This window comes from Dreissena polymorpha, chromosome 4, assembly GCF_020536995.1.
Source record: "Dreissena polymorpha isolate Duluth1 chromosome 4, UMN_Dpol_1.0, whole genome shotgun sequence".
In the NCBI taxonomy this organism is placed as follows: domain Eukaryota; kingdom Metazoa; phylum Mollusca; class Bivalvia; order Myida; family Dreissenidae; genus Dreissena; species Dreissena polymorpha.
Window position 1 is genome coordinate 123,256,660 of NC_068358.1, and position 16,353 is coordinate 123,273,012.

The following is a 16,353-nucleotide window of genomic DNA, read 5'->3' on the forward strand; positions in this document are numbered from 1 at the left end:
ACAAGAAGGATAACTCTTTTAATAAATACAATGTTCACTGTAAAAGATAGTTGTCTTTCCTAAAAATAAAAGTTAGCAAGGTTTTCTCTTCAATAAATATCTGTTTCTTCTTATGAAGTTCTGTGGAACAGACAGACAATTTATAAAATACTATTCTGGTTTTGAGATTGATTTCAAATTAAACAAATCTTTAAGTAAGATTTGCTAGGCATTAAGTCATGCTCCTATCTATATTTGTCCACCATGGTTGAGGGGCAGCTGACACAGGAATTTATTTCTCCTTTTTTTCATTCTGGATCTTACCCCCTTAAGTCAAGCATTTTCTTCTTTCCCTAAGTGGGAGATGCACATCAAATGGTCCAGGGGTTAAAATGGTTGGGGATCTAAATTACAACAAGTCTATACACTGGGTTGAAAATCATGATACATTTTAGTCAAACTCTATTGAAACGCTTAAGGAAATAAAAAGTTAGACAAATCATGTTTACTTTACCTAGTTGACTTTCCTTGGCAAAGTTTTCATGTGTTATTGTCTTGAGCAAGTTCTAAATGACATGGTAGGAGCTGAGCACATGAAAGAAACATAAAAAGGCCACAAAGTCAATATTTGATAGAAATGACTACATCAGTCTGTCGCACTTATTCTGAATGCATGAAAGTACAAAAAAGTGATTTTGAGAAAATCGCTTCTAAAGTTTTGAAATAACAAACCATGTATTAAAAAACAAGATATCTATGAAATTTTGACAGGTGGCTGAGATGTATGCAATCTATCAATTTGCAAAATTTAAAGACAATTGCTTTTAAAATACAAAAATTACATTAATTAATAATTTTTGTTAATCTGTCGATTTGTGCAATTTTTTGACATTCGCGATTTTAGAATTGAGGCGACGTATAATTGGCTGAATCCTACACAAAGACATTCGAGATTTTAGAATTAAAATGAATAGAAAATTGTCACGTTTCGCCAATGTTAAGGGGTCAATAGTGCCTTAGTAGAGAAAGGTACATATATGCCGTTTGTTGCAATTTGTATAATATTTGTAGTTTATGAGTTTTATGGTTAGGTTTACTATTATCTTATATATACATACAAATATATACAATACTGTTCCAGTTCTTGGTATCAAGTAAAACATACTTACCATGTACCAAGGCAGGCAGTTGCAACGTAAATGGATAAGTACATTATAATTAAAGATAATGGCTTCAAAAAAAATAATTTCAGCCTAAAATTGGAGCATTCACATACTTGAGTCCAACAGTAAAGACACTTTGTTGCAAATAATTCTTCATTTTAATTACCTTTCATACGCTTCAGCACACTGAACAGTGGCCTGGTGTTTCCATTGATGTCTGGTGGCATAGTGGACAGTGTCTGTCCGTTTGTCTTTAGAGGGTCCATCCAGACATTTAACACTGAGCCATCATTAAGAAGCTGGTGATTCTGCCTCTTAAGAATCAAGTCACACTCAGGTTTCATTTTGTGAATAGTCCATTCCAAACATTCTTCCTATTTATTGTTTATGAAATCATTTTTTTTCCCCCATATATCTTTAAATGTAACTGATACGTGGCTAAAAATATGAAAACGGAAAATAAAACTAAACGCGTCTCATCTACCAATCTTAACATAAAAATTAGTAGAAATTCACAGACTTTAGTTCTTTACGCTAAACAGAGAAAATTAGACGCAGAAAGAGTGTGCAACTTGTTTTAATTCATCAACAGTGATAATATAATAATTCTTTGAACTTTTCCTATGAAATATCCTCACAAATCTATCAGTCATATGAAGTATGGTCAGCAAGTCACAACATCACATTCCTTTGACATAATTCTTTAGCTCATAAATACTGGAACCAAATTAAACAAACAGTTACCGTTTGTGCCTGATATGCAACCACTTTGACTTGCTATTTAATAAATCTGAAAGCCGGAAGTGGGAAAAGATACAGGTCCATGTTTTACTTGGCAGTGAGCCTCAGTTTCAAAGCTTGTAAAGAAGTCAGATACAAGTATGCAATAATGTTGTACCTATCAGTTGATTTATAGCCTACTTGTAATTTCCAGCTTTAATTGTGTACATTGACATGATATGACCCGCGCCTTGCACAAATGGGTCTTAGGCCATATGCAGTCAGTACAGCTCAAAAACATACTGTTTATTTGCACAGTCTGGTCTGGTCTAGTGATGTTTCCTAAGACACTGTGATGTTTCCTAAGACACTGTGATGTTACCTAAGACACTATGATGTTTCATTAGACACAGTATACACTTATTTCATGGATGCGCGGTGAACAGTCAAAACTGTTTCCCAAGGTATCAGGGATGACTTTGGTACTGTTGCCCGAGGCCGATAGGCCGAGGGCAACAGTTCCAAATGTCAGCCCTGATACCGAGGGACAACAGTTTTGACTGTTCACCAAGCATCCATGAAATAAATGTTTTATTACCTGATCAAATTTCCAACATAGAAATAACAGCAAACTAAATTTTGATTTACACACAACAGTAATCGATAAAATAAATAATTTTGACTGTTTAACTGTAAAATGACGTCATTTTTTTCGACGAAATGACGTCATTATTCCAGCGGGCAACAGTTCAAACTGTTGACCGGTCAACAGTTCGATATTCACCGGTAACAGTTTAAAACATTGCAAATTTCTTTTTCGACGAGGAAATAGCAAAAAATAATTAATTATCATTTATATAAGACATCAGGTAATAACTAGTGATGTTTCCTTACACACAGTGATGTTTCATTAGACACAGTTCAGTTTCCTAAGAAACAGTTCAGTTTCCTAAGACACTGTGATGTTTCCTAAGACACACTGATCCTGCCTGAGGCAAAGTCAAGTTTCCCCATGCACAGTGATGTATGCAAAGACACAGTAATGTTTATGATAAATTTATTGTTTCTAAGACAAAGTGATGCTCCTAAAGCAAATAAGTTGTTAAGACAACTGATGTTTCCTAAGATACAGTAATTTTTCCAACTACACAGTGATGCTTCCTAAGACACAGTGATGCTTCCTAAGACACAGTGATCTTTCCTAAGACAAAAATGTGTTTCCTTAGACACAGTGATGTTTCCAACTGCACAGTGATGCTTCCTAAAACAGTTATGTTTCCTAAGACACAGTGATAATTCCTAACACACAGTGATCTTTCTTAAGACAAAAACATGTTTCCTTTTACACAGTGAAAATTCCTAACACACAGTGATCTTTCATAAGACAGAGTGATCTTTCCTAAGACAAAGTGATGTTTCCTAAGACACAGTGATCTTTCGTAAGACACAGTTATGTTTCTACTAAGACACAGTGATCTTTCCTAAGACACTGTGATGTTTCCTTTGACACAGTTATGATTCCTAAGACACAGTGAAGATTCCTTAGACACAGTGATAATTCCTAAGACACAATGAAGTTCCTAATGGAGAGCCAATTTTCAGACAACTGATGTTTCTTAAAACATGACAAATTAATGTGAAGACACAGTGATGTTTCATTAGACACAGTGATGTTTCCCAAGACACTGATGATTCCAAAGACACAGTGATATCCCCAATACTCAGCCATTTTTTAACAATTGCAGTTTCCTAAGACACAGTGATTTTTCCCCGAGACACAATGATGTTGCTGGAGACAAAGTTATTTTGCCTTGTACACAGTGATATTTCCTGAGACACAGTGATGTTCCCAATGCTAAGTCATATTTTGACAATTGTTGTTTCCTAAGACACAATCATTTTTCCAATGGCACCATGATGTTGCCTGAGATAAAGTTATGTTTTCTTATACACAGTGATGTTTCCTAAGACACAGTGATGTTTCTTAAGTAACAGTGATTTTTCTTAAAAGAAAGTGATGGGTTTTTTTAAATGAATTTCCAAGTATTGAACATAATTATATTTAAGTTATAGTTCAAAGCAATACATACAATTCCTTGATTAAATGAATATCAAATACTAACTTTTGTGATTACTGTTGTGGGCATTAATTTCCCGGGTAATTATGTTTCCTTTTCTATAATTCTTTCAATAAGAGTCAATACATAAGTTGTAAAAGTGGCGAAAAAAATAATGAAGATTTATACAGTTATAAATTGAGAAGAAAATTTAACGTTGTGGAGAAAATGATCTTAATACTGCTTACCAGTAATACATTTGACTAATACTATAATATTATTGACTACAGTCCTGCATATTTCTAATAACTAGCATACCTCTAAGCTTAATAAAACTATACCAAAAAGATATTGCTGTCCTTTAAAAAATATCCCCAATAAAGCCACTTTCAACTAAAACATAAAACACTTTGCTATTTCAAACTATTATTACTATTGTCAAATTATTTTTTATTTTCCACCAATGATCTGATCTGATATTAAATAGATCTCTGAGAGACTTGAATACACTTCTGTCACATATCTTTACCAATGTTGAAAAGTGATCAAACATGACTAGTCTTTTTGACTCAAAGCCAAATCATCAAATGTCACAGCCCTCCTTTAAATGCCTTTCCAATGTCATTCAAGTATCATTTAATTCAGTGAAATGAAGAGATACAAAATCATAAACCGCTTAACTGCATTTTGCAATCACACTTCCCCTTGTGAAACCAAGGAATGATTATGTAAATCAGATGAAGCAAAATGAAAGCATTTATTCAACTGAATAAATAAGAAAATGTTTTAAATATTGCTGTAAAATAATTTGATACCAAACACATTTGATAACGTGTTATGTATAAGCAATTCAATAGAGCTATAGGTCAAGATTAAAACTGAAATAAAAATTCCATAAGAATAATTGACTGCAAATGATTTATGTGTACTTGTTGATAAAATGTTGACAATTTGGAAATGACAGGAGTTGATATCTGTTGACATGCGCATGTACTCTACATGGTTAAAACCAAACAAGAGGGCCTGAAAGGCCCAAAGTCGCTAAAAAAGACAGATACTCATGATTTTTTTTATTGAATCCTACAATTATGACCAACATAACAGTAATATGAACAGTTCATCTCTAGAACAAGAAATCCAAAATGAAAGAAATTACACACAGTCACAATAAAACATAGTCTTGCTCATTTATAATTAAAAAACAAAAAATGAAACTAGAATTTGTCACAGACGTGCCGAATACCCCCACATGCCGCATTGACACAAAATATTTTGCATGTTGTCTTTACAAAAAACAATGGACACCATGCTTAATGTTTAAAACGCACTAAGAGAGCAGACACCGTGCTGAATGTGTAAAACCTACTAAGTGACCCAGTGACCTAGTTTTTGACCCGCAATGACCCATATTTGAACTTGACTTAGACATCATATAGATACAACTTCTGACCAAGTTTAATGAAGATCGGATGAAAACTACTTGCATTAGAGAGCGGACACCATGCTCAATGTTTAAAACGCACTAAGTGACCCTGTGACCTAGTTTTTGAACTGCCATGACCCATGTTCGAACTTGGCCTAGATATTATCCAGAGACAACTTCTGACCAAGTTTGGTGAAGATCGGATGAAAACTACTTGGATTAGAAAGCGGACACGGACTGACCGACAGACAGACAAGCTCACTCCTATATATCCCCCTAAACTTCGTTTAATGGGGTTATAAAAAAAAACGCACTAAATCCAGGAATTTCAGGACACAATGCACCTATATCCTGCACATATATTCCAGGACACTAAACCCTCCCTTGATGATAAGCCATGCATTGCAGACACAGTGCAATAGCATCACATTCCTGACCAGACTATCTACCCTAATCACTTTCCCCCATCTGTAGATGCAGATTAAAACATGGATGTATTAATCTTGAGCTTTGGATTTCATTCAGGAGAAGGCTTGCATGTTAAGCAAAGCATCTTAATCAAAGGAATTCAATTGCTTAAATAAAATGTGCATATTTCAAAGTTTAATATGAGGACCTTCAGCTTCTGAGGTTACATTATTTGATAATGTGAGGACCCGGAGTGTGTCAAAGCACTCCCACCTAATCTGCTTACTAGACTCATGAAAGATGGGACAAATTTTGAATTAAAGCTGAAATTTGAAGCACTTTAGTTTCAACTGTAAGTTGTTCAATTCTGGTAAGGAAATCCCATCTGTCCGGTATGGTGTTATGTACGAGGAATCAACAAGCAACAGTGTATCATTGTAATGTGAGGAGAAGACATACTGCATGTAAGCAATGTATCATGGTAATGTACTGAAGATACATACTACAAGTAAGCCATATATCAAGGTAATGTAACGAAGAGACATACCAAAAGTAAGCCATGTATCATTGTAATGTATGGAAGAGACATACCACAAGTAAGCAATGTATCATAACGTTTGGAAAAGACATACCACAATTAAGCCATGTATCATTTTAATGTATGGAAGAGACATACCACAAGTCATGTATCAGTGTAATGTAAGGAAGAGATGAACCACATGTAAGCCATGTGTCATTGTAATGTATGGAAGACAAACCACATGTAAACAATGCATTTTTGTAATGTTTGGAAGAAACATACCATTTGTAAACCATGTATCAGTTTATGAGACATACAGCATATAAGCACTTTATAATTGTAATGTATGGAAGAGACATAACACAAGTAAGCCATGTATAATTGTAATATATGGAAGAGACATACCACAAGTAAGCCATGTATCATGGTAATGTATGGAAGAGACATACCACAAGTAAGCCATGTATCAGGGTAATGTATGGAAGAGACATACCACAAGTAAGCCATGTATCAGGGTAATGTATGGAAGAGACATACCACAAGTAAGCCATGTATGATTGTAATGTAAGGAAGAGACAAACCACAAGTAAGCCATGTATCATTGTAATGTATGGAAAACACATACCACAAGTAAGCCATGTATCATGGTAATGTAAGGAAGATACATACCACAAGTAAGCCATGTATCAGGGTAATGTATGGAAGAGACATACCACAAGTAAGCCATGTATCAGGGTAATGTATGGAAGAGACATACCACAAGTAAGCCATGTATTAGGGTAATGTATGGAAGAGACATACCACAAGTAAGCCATGTATCAGGGTAATGTATGGAAGAGACATACCACAAGTAAGCCATGTATCATTGTTATGTAAGGAAGAGACATACCACAAGTAAGCCATGCATCAGGGAAATGTATGGAAGAGACATACCACAATTAAGCCATGTATCATTGTAATGTAAGGAAGAGACATACCACAAGTAAGCAATTAATAGTTGTAATGTAAAGAAGAGACATATAGAATGCAAGCAATCTATCATGATAATGAATGGAAGAGACATACATATGTATGTACATATGTAAGCCGTGTATAATTGCAATATAAGGAACAACATGCTATATAGTGTGCATCATTGTAATGTAAGGAAGAGACATCCAAGACATGTATCATTGTCAAGTAAGGAACGAATTCAAGCATTAAAATGTTTATAATTGTAATGTAAGAAAGAGGCATGCAACTGGCTCATTGTAATGTAAGGAACAAATACGCAATAGTCTGTATCATTGTAATACAAGAAAAAGACCTGAAACTTGGTTGTGTGTGATTGACATGTAAATAAAACACACTCAACTGAGTGTGTATAATTGTATTGTAAGGAAGCGACTTACAATTGAATGTATAGCATTGTAATGTAGTAAGTGAGATGCAAGTCTACATCTTTGTGATGAAATGAAGCAACATAAAAATATTCTAATGTTTATAAGATTATGTGAAACACCGAGGAACAGACTTCTTAGTCAGTATAAAATAAAGGAACAGGCAAGCAACAGAATGCATATCATTTTGAGGAAAAGTCAACAACTCATTTTTACAAAACAAAACAAATACATGTAAACAGGTAAACAAGGCATAAATACCAAATTTGTAACAGTATTATTCAATCTCATTATGAATTGCATACAGAACTTTCAATAGAGCTGTAAAATATCCAACAAAATAATATCTCTAGAACTTATAATCACAATCGAACCAAGTGACTATTTTTATATAGAAGACACAAACATCAACCTTCAAGGAAACCATCAGAAAAAAGAAACTAAGACCCTAATAAATAATGGATGGCATAATCCTAGATAGGCAAGCATAACCATCAAACTACATACAAAGTTCAGACACATTGCTGCAGTAAATATTTAATGAAATAGCCAATTTAGAATTAAAGCAACAGTAAAGAACAAAGCCAATGAGATTTCATGGATTGGAATGTTATCGCATAATATGGACTGAGAGAATAGCTCTCTGCTGTATTGCGCAATTTTAAAGAACCAAATGGCAAAAATGTGACATTTTTGTCATAAAATTTCAATGAATTAATTGATTACTTCTTTAACTACATGTACTAGGCCAGTAAAACTGTGCTCCCAAAAGTGTGCAGTAAACATATTTTAAATGCTTGTGATAACATCAAGTTTCCACACCCCTACAGTATTAAATATTATATCACAATTACTGAGTTTGTAAACTTGGACTGGAAGTCCATTGATAATATTGAGTAATTTAAATAGGAAATAATCTTTTCTAAACACATATCTTTCTGTATATCACTTCACAGCTCTAAAAAGAAAATCTCTTATGTAAATTGTATTTAAGAGTCAATGAAGGAAATAAATAGGCATTATGTACATTAAAATTTGAAGAAATATGCTTGGCTTTCTATTTTCACATCAACCTTCAGGGGGTATAATATGTTTTCATTATGATTTTCAGCCCTGTGATTAATATGAATGAAATCATTTTTTAATTACAATGTTCATATTTCAGGTCCAGCCTATTGATAGATAATATGAAAAACAGCACAAGAGTCATTAAAAAGATGTAAGTATTTTTTATAAGTTCATAAGCTATTTCTAGGTGTTGCACATCATCCCTTTTCGCACAAAGAGACCTCGTACTTGTAAGTCCTTCATAATTCTATTAGCTCTAGATGATACCAAGATGTCTTGTACAACTTAGTGCCTCATTCAGGGAAAACTGGGCTTAATGCATGTGCGTAGTGTCATCCAAGATTGGCATTTGCAGTCTGCACAGTCTAATTACGGACAACTATTTTCACTTAAATGCAATTTTTCAGTTAAAGGAAGCCAACAAAAATCCAGTCTAAGCAGAAAAGTGCCAACAAAAATCCAGTCTAAGCAGAAAAGTGCCAACAAAAATCCAGTCTAAGCAGAAAAGTGCCAACAAAAATCCAGTCTTTGCAGAAAAGTGCCAACAAAAATCCAGTCTAAGCAGAAAAGTGCCAACAAAAATCCAGTCTAAGCAGAAAAGTGCCAACCCTGATCAGCCTGCACAAGCAAATCTGTGACGAATTTTTTTTTTAACCTTCTTATATTTTATTATAGGCATGCTATCCTTCTGATTATTCATTTTAGGCTAATTAATATAGTTAATAAACACGAATCTAACATTCGGAATTATTTGATATCTAAATATTATAATAATGGATTTGTCTGATTTTGTAAAGAAAAACAATAAAAACAGGTCTTTGACTTAACGTTACTTTTTTCTCTCATTTATTTCTCACATTTCTTTACAATGTAGTATACATCGATAATAACCAAAAAACGGAATACATAAGAAAGTGTTTGAAAAATGTACCTTTTTGTACTTTAACATGTCAAATATTTAGGGTATGCGTGAATACATTTTTAACAATGTCAATGTCATATCAAACGACATGTGACGACAATTTACGCACATGCATTAAACCCTGTTTTCCTATTTTTCTAGAATGATGCTCTAAAATTTGTTACAAAAAAAAAACATTCATGAAACAGACTTCAGTAAACTTTAACCCTTTGCATGCTGGGAAATTTGTCGTCTGCTAAAATGTCTTCTGCTTAATTTCTAAAATTAGCATTTTCTTCGATTTTTTTTCAAAAAATATTATCAGAATAGCAAACAGTTTGGATCCTAATGAGACGCCACGTTCTGTGGCGTCTCATCTGGATCCAAACTGTTTGCAAAGGCCTTCAAAATTTGGTTCCCACACTGAAAGGGTTAATAAGACACAAATGATAATTATGGTTGAATTTTTCAAATATTGTAAGCATTGCAGAGCACATACATCATAAAGCCTATATCCGTAAAGCTGTAACCATTTTTCACAAACAGTTCATTTAAATGATATTAATATAAGATTATAATTGCATTTAGATGTTCCTAAGATGTGTCATCAACTGAACATTAACAATCATGATATTATCAGCAAAATTGTGTAAACATTTATTTACAAATTATACAGAAATATCACGATATGTTTGAAATATAAACAGCTTTGAAAAGCATACTACAGCAGCTTGAGCCTTAATGGTTTTCTGGTTTTATCCATAATTAAAAAAAATATAGGTCCAAGTTATTCTCCAATCAGTGTAAGATAAAAGTAAACATGGATTTGACGAAAGCTATAGGAAAGCAAATATATCCGACGGATTGGAATTTGTGAAGATTAGCACATAATTCTGTTTTATCAGGAATCAGTACTGCTAACTGGGTGACCCTTCACATGAGGTGTATGACAACATTGCTGCCACACATGACTACAGAAATATCCAAGAATGTGCTAGATTGTAGAAAAAACAAGCAAATTCATTGCATTGATATCTCCAACCAAATACATTTTTTATTGATGGATGCAGATGGATGAACAGGGCAATAACTGTAACACAACAAAGTGTAGGGTTATTGAATTTTTGCATTGCAATCTGCCAAATTGATAGCTAGACACTCATGGAGTTTATTGTTGAAATCTTGAATAATATCTAAGATGGAGCCCTGAAAAGTTACAACGTACCTTAACAACAGTGTGATCATATGCCATATGCCGCCAGCGTAACTTCAGACCAGCTTGCCCAAATGAGAATGCGTTAAATGTAAAATGATATAATATACAAACCTTCCATCAGCTGACTTCTTAGTGCATAAGGGACTGATGACACAAAATTGTTTTCATAGCAGTACTATCATAGGTCTTAACCCCACGCAGCCCCCCCCCCCCCCCCCCCACACGCACACCCAGTAAGCATATAAAATGCAGGTCAAGATTGCAACACCTGATTTCATACTTTGAACATACAAATTTTAAAATAATTATCCTTTGTTAAATGTGATATTCTGATATAAATTCTTTTAATTTTATGTCCATAAAAAGGTGTAAAATTTGAAAAAAGCCAAGCTGTCATTTTATTCTTATTTTAATCCCATTATCTAAACATACCCACAAAATTTTTTTTTGGAAAAATATCCAAACTTATGAATACAATTTTTACACAATGGAGACAACTCTGAAATGTGCCAATTTTATTTTGGCTGACTTACCTCCCTTAACAACCGTATGGCCTCTGAAATCACTTCATACATCAAATGCGCATGATAAAAAAGGTTGATGTTCTACATCACACATTCTATAGGAGGTCACTTTTTTACAACCTTTCAGTTGGCAAAAAAGAGAATTGCTTTCATAGTTTTTAAAGGGCAAGGAAAACAAGACGATTGCCAAGCAATATATGTCCCCTACCGCCTCCACCATTGTCAGATTTTTATATATATTTTTTAAATATTTTTATTGCCATAGCAACCAACATTTTTGACGTAGGCAAAAAAAGAAATGACGTGCATAGTGTACATATTGCCATCTATCCATGTTTCAAGTTTCATGAAAATATATTAAGAACTTTAAAAGTTATCGCAGGATCCAGAAAAGTGTGACAGACTCACAGACTGACGGACACACAGAGCGCAAACCACAAGTCCCCTCTGGTGAAACCGGTAGGGGACAATAAATAGGGATCACAGATAATTTGTTCTTAAATATTCAATTTTTAGAAAATATCCCCCAAATAACTTGTTGGTGTCAAAAAAAATTAAGCTTATTATTTTTCTATACAGAGAACTAATTTAAATAGGCCATCAACGCTTGATTGGTCATTGTCGGCTCCGGTACTACTTTAATGTATCCTGGGTAGTCTTAAGTATACTTAAATGTACCCCGGGAATTGTAACGCTAAATTGGTAGTTGAACTTGTCAGGTTTAAAAAAAATAATTATGGTCATATTTATGTCAATATTTTGAAAAATGATCTCTATATTATCGAAACTCGTACTACAAAAAGGATGTTGAGGCTGGCTTTTTCAAAGTGAATTCTGTTTCTTATTCCATAGTGCGTTTTACGACATCAGAGTTTTTGCCGGAAATAAAACTCATGTAGAGTCAAAATTGGCTGGGTACGTGTTGGTATACATTTAAGTAGTACCCGAGCAAACACTAACCAATCGAGCACCATCAACAGATCTTCCAATTTTTTTTAAGTGAGTTCTACCTAAGCATCACGGATACAGTCATACATCAAATTCATTGTTCTTCTATATTTTACTTAACTCCTTGTAAACGTTTTAGTGCTTCCCATTCAGATCTTTCTCAAGGCGAACACAATGTAGCTTGGGGAAGATGAAAAAAAGATTTGTGTACCACTAGAATTCAAACGGTCTTTAACCCTTTGCATGCTGGGAAATTTGTCGTCTTGCTAAAATGTCGTCTGCTGAATTTCTTAAATAAGCATTTTCTTTGGGTTTTTTTCTCCAAAGAATACTATCAGAACAGCAAACAGTTTGGATCCTGATGAGATGTCACGTTCTGTGGCGTCTCATCTGGATACAAACTGTTTGCAAAGGCCTTCAAAATTCGTTTCCAGCACTGAAAGAGTTAATTCCTTCCTACGCCATGCCAGCCTACCCACCTTCCATCTGGTTCTCCTGCTTGGTCTGCAGCTGTCGTATGGTGTCCACGTGCTGACCAGACAGGGTCGCCATGGCTACCGTGTGCTTGTCCACCAGCTGGCCTATATTTTGCTCATGGGACCTGCGCAGCTCTGATATCTCATGGGCCTTCTGAGCCTTCACTGAAAACAAAATCATACAAAACTACAAGTATAAGAAGAAATACTCAAGATGAAACCGTACAATATCACATGGTTTAAAAAAAGATTTCAGGGCCTGGGCCTGAAACTTATTGGGGTCAGGCGTTGTATCCACATTTAAGGGACATGGCCTGAAACTTACAATGGGTTGCATCCACATATTAGGGCTAGGGCCTGAAACTTTATGGGACCAGGGGTTGTATTGATATATCAGGACCTGGATCGGAAATTTCAGGGGCAAGGGGTTGTATCAACATATCAGGGCCAGAGTCTGAAACTTAAAGGGCCAGGAGTTTTATCAACATATTAATGCCAGGGCCTTAAACATTATGGGGCCATGGGTTACATCCAAATTTGTAGACCATATTAAGATTGTATGATACAAGTAATTGTTTCTTTTTTTTTTATCTCTTCCTCAATTTGGACAAGTTCAGAAATCAATTAAATTCCTTACTTTATTGAATTCTATTATGTAAAGTAATTCCCATGTCAACGGTCATACAATTAGCTGACCAGTCCCCTCTGGCCACTGATGCAGACATCTAGACAATGCAGAGTTGATTTTAATAATTACAGTATAACATGAGTGTAAATTGTCATTGACATTTACTTGTCTATTTTGCTTCATTGCAATGTTATTTCTGAGGATGATGAACATTTGAGCATGCTTTGATACTGAGATGATTCAAGACAAACATTACCAGCTATTAAAGTCTATGTGCTATTTAATTTGTTTGAAAAAGATGACATTGTTTGCACTATGCAACTATATGCTTGATGATTCTATAGTCTTACTAACAAGAGAAAGTATTGAACAGAAATAAGAGGATCCATATGAGCTTACTTAAATCTATAACTTTAAATATACCTGTGCATGCAGTTTGTATTTTCAAAATTTCTTGAAGCATAAAAAAAATATATCAGAAATTGTTCAAAAAATCCTATTTCACATGTTGCTACACATTTTGGATCCACTGATAATGATTGCACTTTATCAGATTTCTCCTTTGTACCTTTTGATTTTGTTCAAAACAATCTACCCCGTGTATGTAAAGAAACATATTGGATACACAAATTAAAAACTATGATTCCTAACGGTCTAAATAATAAACTGCTGTATGACATATAGAACATAAACATAATTTACATATACATTAGATGTTTGTCTATTACTATGTTTTTTTATAAATTATATTATTACCAATAGACTGTTGTATCATCACTGATCCATCTTTGTATTATGTATTATGTAATATAATGTACCATATATTTTTCGCCAAACGACGTTACGTTATTGTATGACGTTGACGTCACTTCCTTTGTATTTGTTTATATAAATGTGCTCCTGATGAAGGCTATGGCCGAAACGTGTTTAGTACCTAAGACATTTTAATAAACAGTGACGTGTTTGTACGATATATTTAATTTTATTGAAGCATAAAACTGATTATATTATATATGATTGTATGTTTTCAACTCCATGTATATACACTGTAAATCCAATATAACGCGCTCAGTTATAACGCTGAATCCAATAAAACGCGGAGGGTGCTTGGATCCCATTTTTTCTCCAACCTTCCATTTGATTTTTGATTCAAATCTGTATTATGCAACTTCATGTATTTTCAGACAATTCAAAGATGGCGGCAATCACATGTTGATTGCTTTATTCAACAGTCCGTTGAACCGATTATAATCGCCTCGAAATTAAACAACATCGACAGCTAATTGGTGTTAATCTGTTGTGTAATGTCAATAAAGGTGTGAAAAACTCGCGAGTCAGTGTTTATTACATGTATAATTCCTCATCAGAGCGATTCAGTGCAATAATTTCCATAAGTTAAGTGCAAGCGGGAGAGTTATACTATTAAAGTAATTCAAAACGATTGAAACATTCTTACTTTGATATGGTTGCAGTTTGACTATTTTAAATGAGTGGCTGTGAAATATACTGCCTACTGTATAAAACAACTTTTTCTGTCATTTCATTATCATTCTAGTATTATGTCATTTAATCTTTCAGTTCGTGTATAAGAAATTAAATAATACAGACGATTTATTTACATGCGAACGCAGTGTACCGGTAATTGTTAACAGAGTTTCACTTTCATTTTGCGCGGTATCAGAAAGTCCCCGGATAACACGTTTTTTGCATGCGTATGACGAAATAAAACAATTTTTTGTACATGAGTCGTATTGTATTCAATCTAAATTTAAAGTCGCTCGTCCAATGAAAGCTCTGCCCCATAATGCACTGTACTCTTAACACTTCTGAAAATGGCATATATGCGTACGGTTGTGTTTACGAATTTCTTAAACATATATCATCATTAATGTTCAAGATTATTATTTAAGTGATGTTGCAATTTCATTGGATTATAGGATGAATGTGCACATAAGAAAAGCGGTATGTATACTGTTATCGATACGATTCAGTTTATATGCATGTGTTTGCGTCAACACAGCATGGCAATATACATGACCTATATTATAGGTTATTCTATACCTGTTTTTTTTATATTGCCCTGCAGTAAATGAGCTCAAAACCTATAACGCGGATCTGTTATAACGCTGTTTCGCGGCTTGGACCCCATTGACCGCGCTATATTGGAGTTACAGTGTACACCCTTAGAGTATATGTACATGAACTTCTCACTATATAACATGCATGCATGTAATATTATTTGGTGAAAATAAAATTTTGCACAAAAAAGAGGATTCAGATAAAACCTTGGCTTAATTAATTATTTGTTTGTTTAAAGTTGATGGAATTGTTCCAACCTTTATGATTTAATGTTACATACAAGTTTTGTCAGATACAACATGTAAGACTTAAATTGGCGGTTATTGTCATCATGTTATTAGGAAACAAGAGATGTGTTTGTCAAAAACACAATGCCCCCTATTGCGCAACTTTGAAATTTTATATTTTTTATTTTTGACCTTTGACCTTGAAGGATGACCTTGACCTTTCACTACTCAAAATGTGCAGCTCCATAAGATACACATGCATGCCAAATACCAAAGTTGCTATCTTCAATATTGAAAAGTTATGACCAAGGTTAAAGTTTTGGTTAAAGTTTTGGACACACACACAAATACAATGACATACAGGCCAAAAACAATATACCTCAGATCATTCGATCAAGGGGCATAAAACATATAGGCATTGGTACAGTGATACATCTAACAGATTCTTAGAATGATGTCATTTTCTGTGAATGTTGGATGCCTCTGCAAGTTTTTATATGTGACATAAGGACTATACAAGATTAAACAAGAGATTGACAAGCAATATTGTCCCCTACCGGTGAAACTTCACCCTTGTCAGAATTTAAAAATAATAACATTTGTTGCCATAGCAACCATAATTCTTGACGTAGGAACA

The 16,353-nt window shown here is 34.1% G+C and overlaps 1 protein-coding gene across 6 annotated transcripts in view; it reads right to left on the minus strand.

Annotated features, from left to right (window-relative positions):
• Positions 1-16,353, minus strand: part of LOC127880216 (restin homolog) — a 114,399-nt gene that overhangs the window by 15,511 nt on the left and 82,535 nt on the right. For all 6 annotated transcript variants that reach the window (XR_008049468.1, XM_052427494.1, XM_052427491.1 and 3 more), the window contains one exon: positions 12,786-12,947. Coding sequence is in view for 5 of the 6 variants with exons in the window: in XM_052427494.1 (XP_052283454.1) it covers positions 12,786-12,947 (162 nt within the window). In the remaining variant the exon portion in view is untranslated. The remainder of the gene's footprint in view (positions 1-12,785; positions 12,948-16,353) is intronic.